This window comes from Ochotona princeps, chromosome 5 (genome assembly GCF_030435755.1).
Source record: "Ochotona princeps isolate mOchPri1 chromosome 5, mOchPri1.hap1, whole genome shotgun sequence".
Lineage (NCBI taxonomy): Eukaryota > Metazoa > Chordata > Mammalia > Lagomorpha > Ochotonidae > Ochotona > Ochotona princeps.
This window is the reverse complement of record NC_080836.1, coordinates 79,932,023-79,949,058: the sequence shown is the minus strand read 5'-3', so window position 1 is coordinate 79,949,058 and position 17,036 is coordinate 79,932,023. Positions and strand designations below refer to the sequence as shown.

The 17,036-nt window shown below is 38.5% G+C and overlaps 1 protein-coding gene across 1 annotated transcript in view; it reads right to left on the bottom strand.

Annotated features, from left to right (window-relative positions):
- Positions 1-17,036, bottom strand: part of PARD3B (par-3 family cell polarity regulator beta) — a 1,014,759-nt gene that overhangs the window by 285,725 nt on the left and 711,998 nt on the right. The window contains exons 17-18 of the mRNA XM_004576910.3: positions 12,964-13,170; positions 12,004-12,241 (exon numbers count right to left, since the gene is read on the bottom strand). Of these exons, the coding sequence (XP_004576967.2) occupies positions 12,004-12,241; positions 12,964-13,170 (445 nt within the window). The remainder of the gene's footprint in view (positions 1-12,003; positions 12,242-12,963; positions 13,171-17,036) is intronic.

Sequence of the window (17,036 nt, the reverse complement as noted above, 5' to 3'; positions counted from 1 at the left end):
TTGGCCTATTCACAAAGTGCTCCCTCCTCCCACTTCTTTATGTCCTGATGTTCACATCCACTCACATTATGGTGTTAATTTTCCTCTCGGCTGCTTAGCTTCAAAGCAACACAAGCAAGGATGTGAAACATATAAATATATAAATATTATCAGCTATCACACCACTGGGTTTAATGGAAGTCAATATTGGTATATTATACTCTCTACTTTGCAATTCCATTATAGGCTCAGCATTACTTGCTAGTCATAAAAAGTAGCATTCTGAGTCTAGACCTGTGATAGGAATAATGAAAAAAAAGGGGGGGGGCATTGCTCTTCCTAACCCAAAGGAAAGACTTAAATTGTGAAGGCACTCAGAGAAGGAAATATGGCAAAGAAGAAGAAGAAGAAGAGGAAGAAGAAGAGGAGGAGGCAGAGGAACAAGAAGAAGAAGAAGAAGAAGAAGAAGAAACAACAACAACAAACTATTCATGATTCATGCTGTGAAAGAGAAAACAAATTATTTAAGGAGGACTGAAGAGAGAAAATTCTCACTGCTACCAGAGACAAAAGCTGACCCTTTCCTTCTGCCATCATAGGCAGCTATGGAGAGGGAGGAGTGGGTGCACCCATAGCCACTGCAGCCTTTGGCATGGAAATACATATATGTTGATATTATTTTGTTTTGTCTTATTTTTAACACAATCACATATGTCACTCAAGTTCTTTCTAAATATTCTATAAGTGGAATATATATATATGTGTGTACATATATATACACATACATATGTGTGTGCACAGCATATATAGTATATATGGAAGGCTCTCTGTGTTCAATGTATTTCTATATCCAGTTTGAAGCTGAATTAAGAATGTTGACCTACTGAAATGTTCATCTGAAATGTTCTGTTTCAAACTGGACTCCATTGTGTGAATCAAAGCACATTAACTCCCACCTGTTGTTGGCCTTACGCCTTTGGAGACATGACTAAACTTTCATTTGGTCTGGCTATATTAGAGAGGTTTCCTTTCATCCTCATAAAGCTGAAGGGATACCTAGACATTTTACAACCACTATCTGGAAAGAGGCAATGACAAGCCATGGCCACATTATCTTTATTGTACATGAGACCTGTGACAGCCGTCATGCGATCAAGGTAGAGGACAAATGTATGACAGATGTCATGTTCCCTGGTGATTTAAGTATTCAGCCTCCATCTACCTTAATTTTAAACTCAAGTCAAAATGTATCTTTAGGGATAATGTATTATAGGACGACCTCAAGGCAGTTTGATGATGTAACTATGAGCCATGCATTAATAAAGTCTAAATACCACCCACACGCAATGGGCTGAAAAATAATAAAGAAAAAAAAGGAAAAAGGAAACAAAAACCCTTTTTCCATTTGAGTCAATTTTTCATTTGTACCCAACAGCAGACAATTTTGCCTTAAAGAACCTTTGAAAATGGGGCCATCTTAAGCATGTGAAATATCTAGAATAGAATTATTTTGGCTATGCCATGTATTTCAGTGGCTTATTATGAGAAGAAACAGCTTATAAGCTCACCTGAGTTATAAAACAATACAAACTCAAAGAAGTTATGAAACAATACTAACTGAAAGAACAAGTTAGTGTTTACAAAGAATATGTCACTTGAAACAAAAGTAATCTGATGGCATTCGCCCTTTGGAATGGAGCCATATGTGAAAGACAAAAAATTAATGTCTGTCATATCTCCTAAAAGACACACAAATAGCGAACGGCCATATGAAAACATGCCCAATACCAATAAGCAACAGGGAAGTACATATTAAAACAAGAGTGCTATCACTTCAAACCTTAGAATGGTGATAATCAAAAAGAAAATGTGTAACAATATTATAAAGAAGTAGAGAAAAAGGAACTCTTATGCAATGTTTTTGGGAATGTAAATTAATGCAGCCATCATGCAAAACAGCACAGAGGCTTCTCAACATATTGAAAAAAGCACTACCATGTGATGTAGAAATACTACTTATGGGCACGTTTCTTTTTTATCATGCTATTAATTTTTAACTTACATAAAATGAATATTTTTTACATTTTTTCACAATATAGATTTAGAAGCTTAGGAGTTCTTCCCTCTTCTTCCATCCCTTATTATTTTTCTCTTGTTATTACAATAGCATAATCATGTTTCTAAAGGACATGAAGTCAGCAGGTCAAACAGATAATAGAACTGCCATGTTCATTATGGTGTAATTCATAACAGCCAGGACATGGAACTAATGTAAGTGTAAACATTGTATACGTGTGCAATGGAATACTATTCTTTTAACTAAACGTTTAAAGATTCATTATGTTTATTTAAATGGCAGAGTTACAGAGAGGTGGGCAGATGAAAAGGTGATTTTCCATGCACTGGCTCACTCCCCAAATAGCTGAAGTGGACAGACCAAAGCCAGGAATTTCATGTAGTTGAAGTAGTTGAAGTGGACCAGAAACTTGGGTTTCAGGTCATTAGCAGGGAGTTGGGTCAGAAGTGAAGCAGCTGGGACTTGAACCAGTGCCCATGTGGGATTGCTGGTGTTTTATGCAGTGGCTAAACCTACTATGCCGCAATGTCAGCTGAAGTATTATTCTCTAAAAGAACGAATGGCATTCATTAAAAACAGAAAGTTCTGCCAGATGTGACTCAGGGAAGAACCTGGAGGACATTATGTTAAATTAAGCAGACAAAAAGACAAAAACGTATGGTCTTAAATACAAGTCATGAAACAGTCAAATTCATGGAAAAGAAAAACGGTGATTACTAAAGCCTGGTGTAGGAAAATTGGTGACAGTGTGTCAAATGATACAGACTTTCAGACAGACAGAAGGATTAAGTTCTGCAGAACGTCACGGGGCCCACAGTTCACCTTGGTATACTGTATATGTCAGAACTACTAAGGAGTAGTTAATGCTCTCACCTTCAAAAAGAAATATGTGAGGTAGCACATACGCTAACTCTCTTCATGCAGTCATTTCATACTATACACGTATATTGAAACATGCTGAACGCCATAAATGTATACAATCTTGACTTGTCTAAGACCGAATAAAGAAGCAATGTTTATCAAGCCAGGCACTATGTTGGCAGCTTGGTTTATATAAACTATCTAACTTAAATTGCAGAACGAGTTAGAAAGCTTGTGTGATTATCCTCAGCTTTTTGATGAGACAGAAACTCAGAGGATTATGGAACCCCAAAGAGTTCAGAAGGGACAGGTTTGTAATCAGGCTCAGTTTTAGTTTGGTGGTAGTGGTGGAGGCTGTGTGTGGGTGTGTGCATGTGTGTGCGCATGCATGTGTGTGTGTGTGTATACTCTTTCTGCAATACTTCACAGCAGGAATCTTCATAATAGAAGTTTCCTAATTTAAATAAAACTCTATTGTGCACTTAAGTATAAAATGAAGTAAACACATTCACATATGCCTCCGCACTTGGCCATGCTTATAAATAAAAACTTGACGCCTCTAGATGTTTAAAAACACCTTCACCTTGAGGTTTCTCTGATGCTCTATTATGTAGGACCTGGCCCATGTATCTCTGAGGTATACCTATATTGCAATGCACAGTATCCAAATGGTGGGCTGATTCCAATAGCTGCATATCAAGTTCACCATTTACATCACAGACCTCCTATCCTCAGAATGTTTATGTCAGATGTAATGGAGGTTTCTGCTTTCTGTACTAGCACAGGCACAGTTTGGGTTCTTCTTCTTTTTTCTTTTTTTGTAAAAGCTTGATATGAAATTGGTTTAAAAATAAACTTACCATATCCATCTACTGTTAAAAAGAAAAAAAGGAAAAAAAAATAACAGGCACAATGTGATTTGGCTTTCATCCCATGAGTTTCTAAGCTCAGGAAATACACCTGATGGCAATTTAGTATAGATGCACCTCTCTGCTGCAATCTGACACTTTCCAAGGAAGCAAAGACTTACCACTCCTTTCTGCCTTTACTGACTTTGTGGCACCAAATGCAGACGGAAGTAATCTCTATTATGTTGAGTTCATTATTTCTATCTCTCCTTCAGTGGGATTCCAGGGGAGCCATGGCTTACAAAGTCTTGACACTGAAGAGTTGACTGTTACTACCTCAAGGTGACAAGGCCCAGGTCTGTTCCTGAGGCATGTTGTTGAATGCCCTGCTGCTTTTACTTAACCTACTTTTATAAAATACATGTTCAAGGGTTCATTTGTTTTTTGTTTAAACTTAATGCAAATGGGAAGGTCTGTTCAATAAATGCTGTTGGGACAACTGGTTGATAGCCTGCAGAAACAAAAAGATAGATCCACATCTCTCACCATACACTAAGATCAGATCTAAATGGATAACAGAACTAAACCTACATCCAGAAACCTTCAAACTTTTGGAAGAAAATGTTGGAAACACACTGGAACACTTAGGGGTAGGCCCTCACTTCCTAAAAAAGACTCCAAAAGCAGTAGAAATTGAGACCAAAATAAACAATTGGGACCACATCAAACTAAGATCTTTGCACACGACATAGGTGATAGAGGGCTAATCTCCAGAATAAACAAAGAACTACAAAACAACCAAAATGTCAAAACAAACAAGCCACTCAAGAAATGGGCACGGGAAATGGGCAAACACTTCACAAAGGAACAAACCCAAATGGCAAATAAACATATGAAAAAATGCTCAAGTTCCCTGGCAATAAGGGAAATCCAAATTAAAACATCAATGAGGTACCACCTAACGCCAGTAAGACTGGCCCACATGAATAAAAGCACCAACAACACTTGTTGGCAAGGTTGTGGGGAAAAGGGAACCCTACTCCACTGCTGGTGTTGCTGCAGGCTGGTACAGCCTCTATGGAAATCAGTATGGAGAACATTCAAGCAACTCAAAATCAACATACCGTATGATCCAGCAATAGCACTCCTAGGAATATATCCAGAACAATTGTTTTATGAGAAACCAACATGCACTCTTATGCTCATAGCAGCACAATCAGTAATTGCAAAAACATGGAAGCAACCAAAATGCCCATCAACAGAGGATTGGATAAGAAAGCTATGGTTCATCTACTCCATGGAATACTACTCAGCTATTAAAAAAAACAAAATGCAGTTCTTTGTGGCCAAATGGGCCAAACTGGAAACCATAATGCTAAGGGAAATGAGCCAATCCCAAAAGGTTAAATACCACATGTTTGCCTTAATTTAAGATGATATGATGTTATGTATAACATGTTATGTTATGAATGTTATATGTTGTGTATAAACTAAAATTGAAATGTAAGTGAGGTGGTCACAGAAGGTGGCTAGGAACTCGCATTTACTTTTAACATATTGGTTACTCATTACTATGTCAAGTAATTCCATGATGATGTAAATTTTTGCTGATGGTATGTTGGAGCTTTCAATTGACTGGGATGATACTCTGCTGGCTCTGTCTTCAGACCAGAAAGGGTATACCTAAGAAGCCGTTGAACTTGACTGGACAATAAGATGCTGGACTCTTTGTTTGGTATACGCTTGCAATGGGGGAATCTCAACTGAACTTGAGCTGTGGTTATGCAACAAGGTGGAGGAATCCACCATGGTGGGAGGGTTTGGGGAGGGGTGGGGAGAACCCAAGTACCTATGAAACTGTGTCAAATAATACAATGTAATTAATGAATTAAAAATAATAAATAATAATAAAAAAATAAACTTAATGTAGGAAACTTAAAAAAAATCTTTAATTTTTTTCTTCCTTTGTAAGACAGGCAAAGTTCTCTAAAAGTGAAGACTTCATTACCAAACTTCCAGTGCCTAAAATAATGTCTGATTAAAGACAGAGATTTAATAAAATATGGTTGAATAAGTGAATGAATCATAACAAAGTGTTTGGCAATGGTGAGGAATTCAATAAAAGTTACATACCAAATGTTAAATAGGTTAAAAGCAGAAACAAATTTTAAAAAGAGAAATGAGGCTCCTACTGACACAACTTTGGCTTCACTCTTTGGCAATCTATTATAAAAGAATTGAATAGGCATAATTCCTTTTTGAAACATTCCCATTAATAAGTCTAGTAAAGGCACCCTGAGCCACATTTCTCTCTTTCCTTCCCTGTCTGTCCCTTCCTCTCCTTCTGTAACTCTGCCTTTCAATTGAAACAAGTCTTAAAAAACTGAGAACAGATTCTACACACAATCTATTGCAGAATTTCATTTAAAAAACCATAAGGACCCATACAGTTGTTGACTAAGAAGTTAAAGATTCATCTCTGGATTTGGAATTCTAGTTGTGACAAGAATTTCTCTTCCAGGTCTGGAAAGCATCAGCTGGGAACCTGGGAGGTGGCCTAAGGTGGATAGCAAGGGACTTCAAGGGAAGCAGTGTGAGCTTCAAACTTTGCTGTAAGAAGCCATGGGATTATACCATGAAGAGCACAATGCCTAGGGAAGTGACCCATATCATGGAAAAATGCAAGCATTCTGTCAAAAGTAAATACAACATAGAGGGACCTACCAAAGTTGGCAGATTCTTGGGCACAATATTATTTGACAATAATTCATGGCCTGTGTCAGAGTCGTAATTGCATTATGCAAGGAAGTAATAACTCACCCAGTTATAGGAATATTGGAATTAAACAGCATCTGAATTAGAGACATTGTGAATAAAAGACCTTCTGTAACTTTTTTAAAGAGTTAGGATTATTATTCTCTTTTTTCAGATTTGTTTATTTTATTTGAAGGAGATATGTTGTTAGGGGAATTGGGAAAAGAAAGAGTGGGGCAGAGAAAGAGAGAGAGAGATCTTTGACCTACTGATTCACTCCAGATGACCAACTTTGAACAGAGCCAAAGTCAGGAGCCAGGAGCTTCTTCTGAATCTTCCACATAGGTTGCAGGGTCACAGACACTTGGGTCATCTTCTACTGCTTTTCCTGGACTATTAGCAAGGAGCTGGATTGAACATGGACTAGACTGAGCATGATTCGATGCCCACATGGGATGCCAGGATCACAAGCATGAGGAGGCTTTAACTGACAGGCCCAATGCCCACACCGAGTAGCTTTCTTTAACAAGTAAGCTGCATTACATCATTCTATATCATCATGCATGGATCCTCTAATATTGGAAAACAATAAATACATTGCCACCATAAAGACATTTCCATGGTTGATGAAAGAGGTTGGTGAGGAGAGGAAGGAAAGCAGAATATAAGCTCTCACTCACCCCCTCAGATGGATACCATTATGCAACCTAACCCTAAACCCCAGTCTTTAGGAGAGCATCAGAAAACTCATAAAAATACTTATTTGGTATAAACACCTAACTACAAAAGAAACTTAAAGTATGCAATCTTTTAAATTAAAATGAAACTAAGTCAATGTGAGCAACAGACGAGAGTTAAAGCAAAATCTGTTGGGTAATGGTAACAGCTTTTATGTTCTTTGTTGTTGAAAATATGCATGTCGCAGCAACTCCAATATGCTCACAAACTTAGACGCAAAAGGCTATGGAAAACAGTTGCTATTTTTACACTGAAGATAAAAATCAAACACCACCTTTCAGATCTTAATTTTGCTAAAGTAGTGGAAAGAAACAAAGCCCAAAGTGTAACATGTTAAAAGATTCTTTTTCTACAAAAAATACTCAGTTTACTGAGTGACAAATATGGGCACCGAAGTATAGGCTTACAAAACCTAGTCTTGTTTGAATTAAATACAAATAGGTTATAGTTTAGCAATATTCTTCCAAATGGGATTTAGAAGGCTCTAACAGTTTTTATGCTTACGGACTAATCCAGTTGAATCTATTTTTTCTAGTTTTGTCTCAGACACTTTGGAAATAAATTTTTCCCTAAGAATGTTGTCAGATTGCAAATTAGCAATAATAATTGTGGTGATAATGACAGTTTTCTAGTTTCTACTAATGCAGTGAGAACTTACTAGGTCAACAGCCAGCCTGATAGCTCAACTGGCTAATCCTCCACCTCCAAGTGCTGGCATTCCATGTGGGTGCCAGTTCAGGTCCTGCTGGCTCCTCTTCCCATCCAGTTCCCTTTCTCCTGGCTTCAGAATGGCTCAGCTCTGGCCATTGTGGCCATTTGGAAATGAACCAGGGATTGTCAGATCACTCTCTGTCTCTCCTCTCAGTAAATCTGCCTTTCCAATGAACATACATAAATCTTTAAAAATACATTACTAGCTTAGTTGCATAAAGAATAGAGATGGGCTACTATGAAGGTGCTGCAGGCTGCTCTCTGAAAGCTCTCCAGAGTCCATTTCTTTGCCCTTTTTGCTTCAAGGTAATGCTCACATTTCCGGTTCCTTGTCTGCTTCCCCCATGTTCAAAGCCAGCAGCACTGAAATTCTGTGTCTTTCACTTCCATACTCACATCTTCTTTCATTCAAGGGCTCCATGTGATTACACTGGGCCCACTGGGGGAAAAATCAGGATGACCAACCATGAGGTCAGCTGATGCAAACCTAACACTATCTGCCACCTTAATCCACATTTGCCACACAACATTATGTTCAACGATACAGGGAATTAAGACTTGGACATCTTTCGAGAACCATCATTATGCATGCTGTCGAATGACTGTGATATGCCAGCCAGAGTCATAAGTATGTTGCACATAAAGAATGAACATAATTCTCATAATAATAGAAACTATTATTAATATTCAGATAAAGATACTGAGGTACAGAATGGTTAAACAGTTTACCCAGCTTTAGATGGAAAGCTGAAGAGTAAGGATTAAAGTCTGAGAACTATGTAGAGTGGATGGTTGGTGGGCCTAGCACGTATACCACATTTTGGAAAGGCTGCATCACATCGCAGAGTGCCAGGGTTGGAATTCCCGCCCCAGCTCCTGACCTCAGCTTCCTGCTGATTTGCCTCTGGGAGGCATCAAGGGGTGGCTGAAGAATGTGAGATTTTGGATGATGTGGAAGATCTGGATAGTTGCTAGCATTGAGTAGTGAACTAGTATATAGGGGAATATATCTCTGTGTCTTTCCATGTCTCTTGTCTCTCAAATAAATAAAAACTTTGAAAAAGTTCACACACAGCCTATTCTAACAAGAAAAAAAAAAAAAAAACTCTTAACTCTATCACGTCAAAGACAAAATTCTCATCCAAGTACGCTGCAAGGCCATGTTGTCATGATTACCAAAATGCAAAACTCATAGCCCACAACTTTCAAAAGCTGTAACAACTACTTGGAAAAGGAGCAAAATGCAAAAGGAAAGATAGAAAACAAATGACTGTCTATTGAGAGGCTTATCCCACAGGTATTTGTAAGACTATCGTGTTAAATAGAATGGAGCCACTGTTTTGGACTGAGCTTCTGCAATAACCCCAGCAAAGCAGACCAAACCAGACCTAGCCACTTGTGTCAGGTGTCATGTAATCAACCTGACCTCAGAAACAGCCAATTTTCTAAAAAACCAGGAAATTCACTGCAGTCAATGAAAAGAGGCTCAGTCTCCCAAGGTTAGCATGATCCAAAAATCCCCACCACTTTAACCAATCAATGTGCTGTTTCTCTTTTTTTTCTATAAAGTGAACAAATTTACTATATCTCATGATATGGAGTTAGGAGCACAGTGATACCTCCCACCCTGCCCTCCTTCCTGTCTTCCACACCCACCCTCCACTTTCCATATTTGTTTCTTGCTTCTTTTCTTTTTCTGTGTTGTCCTCCTCCCTTTAATTTTTATAATGCCTTATTATCATTTCACTTAGCAATCAATAAAGATATCAACAAGAGCAAGTAGAAAAAACTAATCAACCTACTACGCCTCAGGAATATAGAACAAGGCTGCAAATAATAACCAAATCCTAGAATGTCCTTCTCATTCAGATAGATTCCATTTTTTTAAAAATCTGTGTATTACTTATCACTGACCAGGGATAAAATGTTTTGTTTCTTGTCCCTGGTTATTTTGGTCTTTTGTGTAAAACTATGTGTTCAGGTCATTAGAACATTTTTTCTTATGTGGCAGAGGGGATATCATTTACTGCATGGATCAGCCATAAAAGCCAATTACATTATGAAATTCAATTTGGTGAATTTTTGTTCTTTGATAGTTGTTGACTGTTAGGCTATACTGTCTGCACGGGGGAAATGCCAGCTCAAGCAGTAGCAGAACACTTTATTACAGCAAAGCTTCTCTCAAAAATTTAAGCAGCAGAACACTGATAGCAAGAATGGAGCGGAAAATGCGACGGAGAGGCTCACTCACATTGGTATTGTGTCCTCTAAATGTCACTTTACCATTTGCAAGGTCCTTCTATACACATCTATAAAGCAGAATCGAACATGCCTTGCTGTCTGGAAATCTCAGTTAAACATTTCCAACTAACAATAACTGGAAACCCAGAATTTTCAAAAGACATGTCAATGAGGGGTTTCATATAGCATGTAGCCACACTGGCTTATCAAATTATGGATTGATTTGATGGGAAATTACAGGAGTAAGCAAAGTAATAGAAAGTGGATGATTCTACTCACACTTCCAATGAAATAGGTGAGGGAAATACAGAATACCCCCACAGAAACTTTGGAAATGCTTGAATGAATGCATACGCCACCCACTTCCTACCTGTTCGCTCTGCCATATGCAACAATGGCGACTGACCCTCTCCCTTTGCTCAGGCATCAGAGTATTCTTGGCAAAGTCTAACATGAGGTTCTGACAGAGGATGGCCAACACTGGCACTTGGCTTGTCCTAGACATGTCAGAAGACTCAAGGGTACTTGGGACATCTCTACAGCAGGATGAAAAGAAGGGAACATGGTAGGAACCAGCTCCACCTGGGATGAGAGAGCAATGACTAGAGAACAAGTCTACTGCAACCATTCATGGAGTGCAGCCCCTGTGAAGGGAATCTCCAAAGGTGTGCTACCTGAGGCCAAAAGCTACAGGAAGCCTATCTAAAGTCAGTGGGAAAATGCCTCACCAGTAGGTTGTACAACAAGGGGTGTGGATTCCCTGAAAGCCTACTTAAATGACCCATGAGGGCCTATAGTGGTCAGACCACACTGGCTATTTGAATTAAATCTAACTATTCCCTGTTTAATATTACCCCACATGACCCTGCATGTAGACATTGAGAAAAAGAAGGTTGAGAACTGCCTCCCACCACACCTCAGGGCACTCATCAAGACTGGGGTCCAAGAGGCAAAGAAAGTTTTGATGTATGTTAGATTAGTTACTTCAATCTATGAGAAAAATACTGCCTTCTTTTTTGTTAACTTGAAGGTGACCAAAAGCAGATATTGGAGGTGTGGAAGTGTAAAGACAGCCTCAACAACAACAATAACAACAACAACAACAAAAGCTAAGGAAGGTCTCTAGATGAAACAGAGACGGTTTCTAGATGCACCTTGCTCATTGATTACTGTATATGAAATCTTGTCTCCCAGGCAAACTAAAAAACTCTAGTAAAGCAAGTCTGTAAGTCTTGTTTAGCGAGTGAACCTCGGGGAGATTATGCTCTGCATGGTACCCTGTCACTCTCCCAGTTGTGGACTCAAACCAAGGTCATGTGATCTTAGTGACCTATCTCTTGCATCACCACCTCCAGTGGTGATGACTAATGAGTGCAGGGGCCACCAGCCGCAGACCGAGACTTGTGAGCTGATGTGTCTCATCCATACTGATTCTCTAACTCAAAGGAGGAATCCTAAAGGTGCTAAAGGTAGGGACCCTTGCACATCACTCTTCCAGTGCAGATAGACAAGGTACTAAACTGCTCTGCATGATCCTTTGGTACAACGGACTGCAGGCACTGTTCTTGGTTTTACCAAATATTCATCTTTTCTTTGACAGCAGACTTATGATGCCTGAGAACCACTCTCAATGGCCCATTCTGCCTATGCAAGAAAGGAACCAACACATTCACAGCTTAGATTTTTCACACCTCTTGCAGGTGAGGGAAACCTGTCTCTTTAGATTTTTCTGCATAAATATAAAGAGCTGTTTCACCAGCAGGAGCCATAGAAAGAAACAAAGCAGGCCCATACCTCAGCATGGCGCCAAATCCTTTCCTCTTTATTTTCCTCTCCGGGTCTTCATTTTCTTCTTTCCGCTTTTTCTCCTTGACTTTCAACTTGCCCTTGTCCTTCTTCTTCTCCTTCTCTTTTGTTTTCTTGCCTTTCCTGGCTTTATTGTCCATGTCCTCCAGCTCTGAGTTTGCCTGAGGAGCGGACTCACCATTCGGAATTCCCTGGCCAGAGTGAGAGCTCTTATCAGACTGACCATCTGCAGAGAGAAAACAGAATCAGTGCACATAGTCAGCGGTGCTTACCATAGCAGACAAAGGATATTCGAAATTTAAAATACAAAGAGTAGACGCTCTCACACCAGAGTTCTACCCTACTGTGTGGCTATGGGAGAAGACAGAGATACTGAGATCTGGGGATCTGAAGCAAGGATTGAGGCTGGGAGTAGGCATTGGTTACTTTGCTGGGAGTATAAAAGGCCTGTAATGTGTGATACGCTCATCTCTGCAGAAACTGGTTGTTAACCTTGATCAGCTCAGAAAGGCCACATGCTGAGAAACAAACAGGACAAGTTTATTTCCAAGAGAAGTTGTTGAGCACAAATATAATCCAACAGCTTCTCCCCAATTAATGCAGTCAGTCCTCTGCTTGATGCTGCTTCCTAATGACTCAAATAAGAATGTCAAGAAATGCATACTTAGTGCTTCTGCCCGAGGGGTAAATGACAGTCCTCGTAGGAAAGTGAAGAAGAAATTTTTTTAGCATTTGCGCTGTCAAATAAATTGCGTATTGCGTTCCCCTCATTCCATGTTCGTTAAGCCAAGGGGCAAAACATCTCAGGAAAATGAATTACTTTTAATATCAAAACTATAATTGTGATCCTTATATCATTTTTTTCAGTAGTTAAGCACACCATTCTCATCTATGCTTCCAAGACAATAGCAAGATGAAGACACTGGTTAAGGGAACATGTTGCCCTACCAGCTTCCAACTCCTCGGGTCCATCGTAGGACTTGTCGATGGCTGCCCTGAAGCTCTCGTTGCAGCCTCGGCCTCGGACCATGTGGGGTCGGGGCCGGTGGAACGGAAGTTCGTTCTTCCTGACCTCTGCCACAGCTGTCTGAAGGCTCTCCAAGGAACTGGACTTTTTCAAACCCAGAGTTGGACCAAAATCATTGCACGGAGATTCTGAAAAAGAAAAGCCAAAAGGTCACCCTTGCCCTAATAGGCCTGTGGGATATAATGGAAATGTTCATGGTTCCTAGACCATATCTGTTTGGTAATCTGAAAAATGGGATGTCAACTGGGTAACAGGGACAAGTTAGACTCCAGCGGTGCCGCTTTGTTTGGCAGACTTGAGTATCTATTTTGTGGGCTTGACTCTGTTTTGAAAGTGATGTGAAGATCTAAGGTGACTTTGTTACATGTAGAAATTTACAGGAATGGGTATATATGTGCATGTATAACATGTGCATATGTACACATATATTCAAATGAGGATGATCACACATACTGGCACATACACAAACGCACAAAGGCATCTAATGTATTGCTTGGCTTTCTTCCATCCTAAATGTTCCCATATCTTACAGCTTTTATTATTGCCATGCATATTTATATAATTATTAAGGCAAATACTATGCCTAGAAAAATCAAAGAACACTAAAATAATTGTCTCATGGCTATTAATATGCCATGAATGCAGTTTATTTAGTCTGTACATAAGTAAAGCAGTATGGAAAAGAACATAACTTGTCTCTATCAATACTATTATTCTGAACATATTTCTTTGGGCATGTAGAAAAAGGGTCACCTTCTTATACATTATCAAATTACAAAACAGAACAAATAAAACAGAGGCAAATTTAACAATCTGTTTCCTGATATCTAATATTTTTTCACTTATATGATTTGTTTTGCCCTCTGCCTGCCCCTTTCCATTCCGTTCTTTGACATCTACCCCAAGCTGGTCTTTCAATTACTAATAACAGGATTAGCTTATATAAATATTAGCAACATGAGGGCTATTTTTAAAATGGATGAAATTCTACCAGGACTCTAGTTTCCACATTCAACGCTTTTCCACTGGGACCAACGCTCATGCTTCTCTCCAATTACAAAGGAGATTACTGTCAGGAAGGGCTTAGATTTGGATTTCTGGAAATAAACTATCATGAATTTTCTCCAAAGATGTATTCTGAGTACATGTTAAGTTTTATTTACATAAAGTATCTACTTCACCTCCTAGCACATTGTTAAATCTGTATAAACAACACCACCTTTCATTGCTATTTTCACTACTTTTTTTTTTTTTTTTTGCTTTAATCATCACTGCTACCATAAACGCTACTACTAGTAGCTTGGCATAGTGTTGGGAATCACAAGGAATACAAAAGAAATATGACATAGGCTCAATAGTTATACACAGCCACATAAAGTTAAATAGCAATATTCACTCTTGTATATGTTCTGAGTATGACCAATATAACAACAATCATGATGAAAGCTAAGAATACATGCAGTGCTTAGTCTGTGCCAAGCACTACTCTAAACATTGTCTATGTGAACTGAATATCCTCCTTACAATTATGCTGTTGGCAATGCTATTAGCCCCATCTTGTAGATGAAGAAACTGGGGCACAGACAAATGAAATAACCCGCTTAAAGTTATTCTCTAAGTCTCCAAAATGGGAATGGCCTGAGGTAACCTAACTGGGGCTTTTTTGCTCTATAGCATATCCTACATGACCTAAAGGTATAATCAATGAATGCCTCCTATCTTCTTCAAAGCAACTACAGAAGAGAGTGTACATTTTCCCCATGTCTAAAATAAGAACACTAATTTAGATGAGTCCTGAAGTCTAGTCAAAAAGAAAAATTACAAAAATTTTATACAGTTTTATAGACTCATCAGGCAAATTCACCCCTTGAAATATACCTTGTGACGATAAACACCACATTTTATAAGTGAAAATAAATATTGAATAAACTCTACAGACATGAGACCAAGCTAAAACAATTAAGAAATGTAACGGACAAATTTCAGGGACTTCTTATAAATTATAAATATGAAGGATCTGTCACATTTGAATCTGGATAGAGGTTTGTTTTCTATTTTCCTGAGAAGGAATACAAGCTGAAGAAATATAAATTGAACAGATTATTTCTAATAAGAAAACTAAGCGACATAAATGTTTGAGGATATTGAAACAACAGAGAAAGCCCTTGGAACTTACAGAACATGTTTTACACTGTAAAACCCTGGAGATACCTGACATGAAGTTTTGTGAAAATATGAAGAAGAAAACTATCTGAGAAAGCCTTAAATTCTCTGTCAACAAGAGTAACCTTTATTTATTTATTTATTTATTTATTGCTATTTAGGAGATTATATTTGAACCCAAACGGTAAGCACTGATGTCAAACTCTAACAATAACTTCTAGGGCACATGCAAATGAATAAATCATCTGAGATACAAGGCATGCTATCTTAACGGCACCCAGCCAAAGTTCATCAAGAACGCAGATCTGAGAAGGAACAAGTACCTTGCTACTCATTCTAAGCAAACAGAACACTAAGGATTCATGGGTGTTGCAGGATTAACAGAGCTGGCAATTAATTTACTTTATATAAATAGAGGTCACAAATTAGAAGCACCAACTGACATTGGATAACATTACAACCTAATTCTCCTGGATATATATATATAGTATAGGACAAAATTAAGAGCCCAAAACAGCAGTTGAGTCCTAGGGTATAAATCTGCACTTCAGGATTTACAGGCTTGGATAAAAACAAGTTCTGTTTATTCCCAAGAAGTAAACAGGATGCAACAGTAGAAGAGAGACCAATGTTTTAGAGAATTCAAAAACCAGGAAAGGACTTGCAGGTGCACTGAACTGACTGAAGTAGATCCTCACAGGAAGTGGGACTGTGAAAATGATCTTGACCAGGGCTCCACGTGTTTTCTGTATGTGTTCTGTTAGAAGATCTAAGTTGCTGGTTTTGAGAGGGATTGCTGTGCCATTTCCAGTAAAAGTCTTAGAATAAACTACCCAATCAAGTAAAGATTGTGTAGAGTACAATACATCATTACACTGGATCTTTCTTACCTACGTCTACTCTCTCCAATTTCAAGTTAGCTTGCCAATGTGTAGGGAATTTTAAGGCTTTTCGAATGACAAAATTCCCTTTCTACTTCTAGCCTCATCACTAAGTTTTTTGTTTTTTCCAGATTCCCTCTAGAAGCACAACTCTTTGATGGAATAACATAATCCATCAAAATCAAAATCTTAGTCACTTGACCCCAGTAAAGTCATCCAAACCATGATGACTGTATTTACTTCTGCAGATGTGAAATTGGCTGTAGTCGATTCTGTCTTGCATAGTGAACCTGCAATGCCCCTTGCTGCTCATGTTATACAGAAAGTCTCTAAAGTTCTGTGTTCACCTGTCTCTTTTTATTCATCTACATCACAAGTGCATGCTACATGAAAATTCCAAAAAATACATCTTTTCCTCAACATTAGACAGTTTTTTAAACCTATGACTTGTACATCAGGTACCATGTTCTCTAAGATCTAGAACTTACACTTCCTTTACCAGCAAGAACTTGTTAAAGACAAACCTCATGAAAGAAATGATACAATCAACTGTCTAGGGTACATGGCAAAAGAATCTTGCAAGAAAATAAAAAACAATTTTCAAAGGGACAGGATAAAAATATTTTAACATTATGTGGTAATTTCCCTCCTTGAAATTATAGCATCCTAAAGAAATGCCATGGGAGTTCTGGGGGCTTGAAGGTGTTGGAACACTTTTGAATACCCCACCTATACACAAATGAGCAATGACTTGATTTGCCCTGGAGTCCTCCCCATAAAGAGAGCAGAGAGAAATTTCAGGGTGGTTAATGTTCAGGGATATCCACAACTCTTTTAATCAAGAGAACATAGCATTATTAAAACAGTGGATACGTGTATCAAAAAAGAAAGACTTTCAGAAGCAATGCTATCATTTTTCTTGGGACAGTGCATAAAAGGAACCGTAAGAA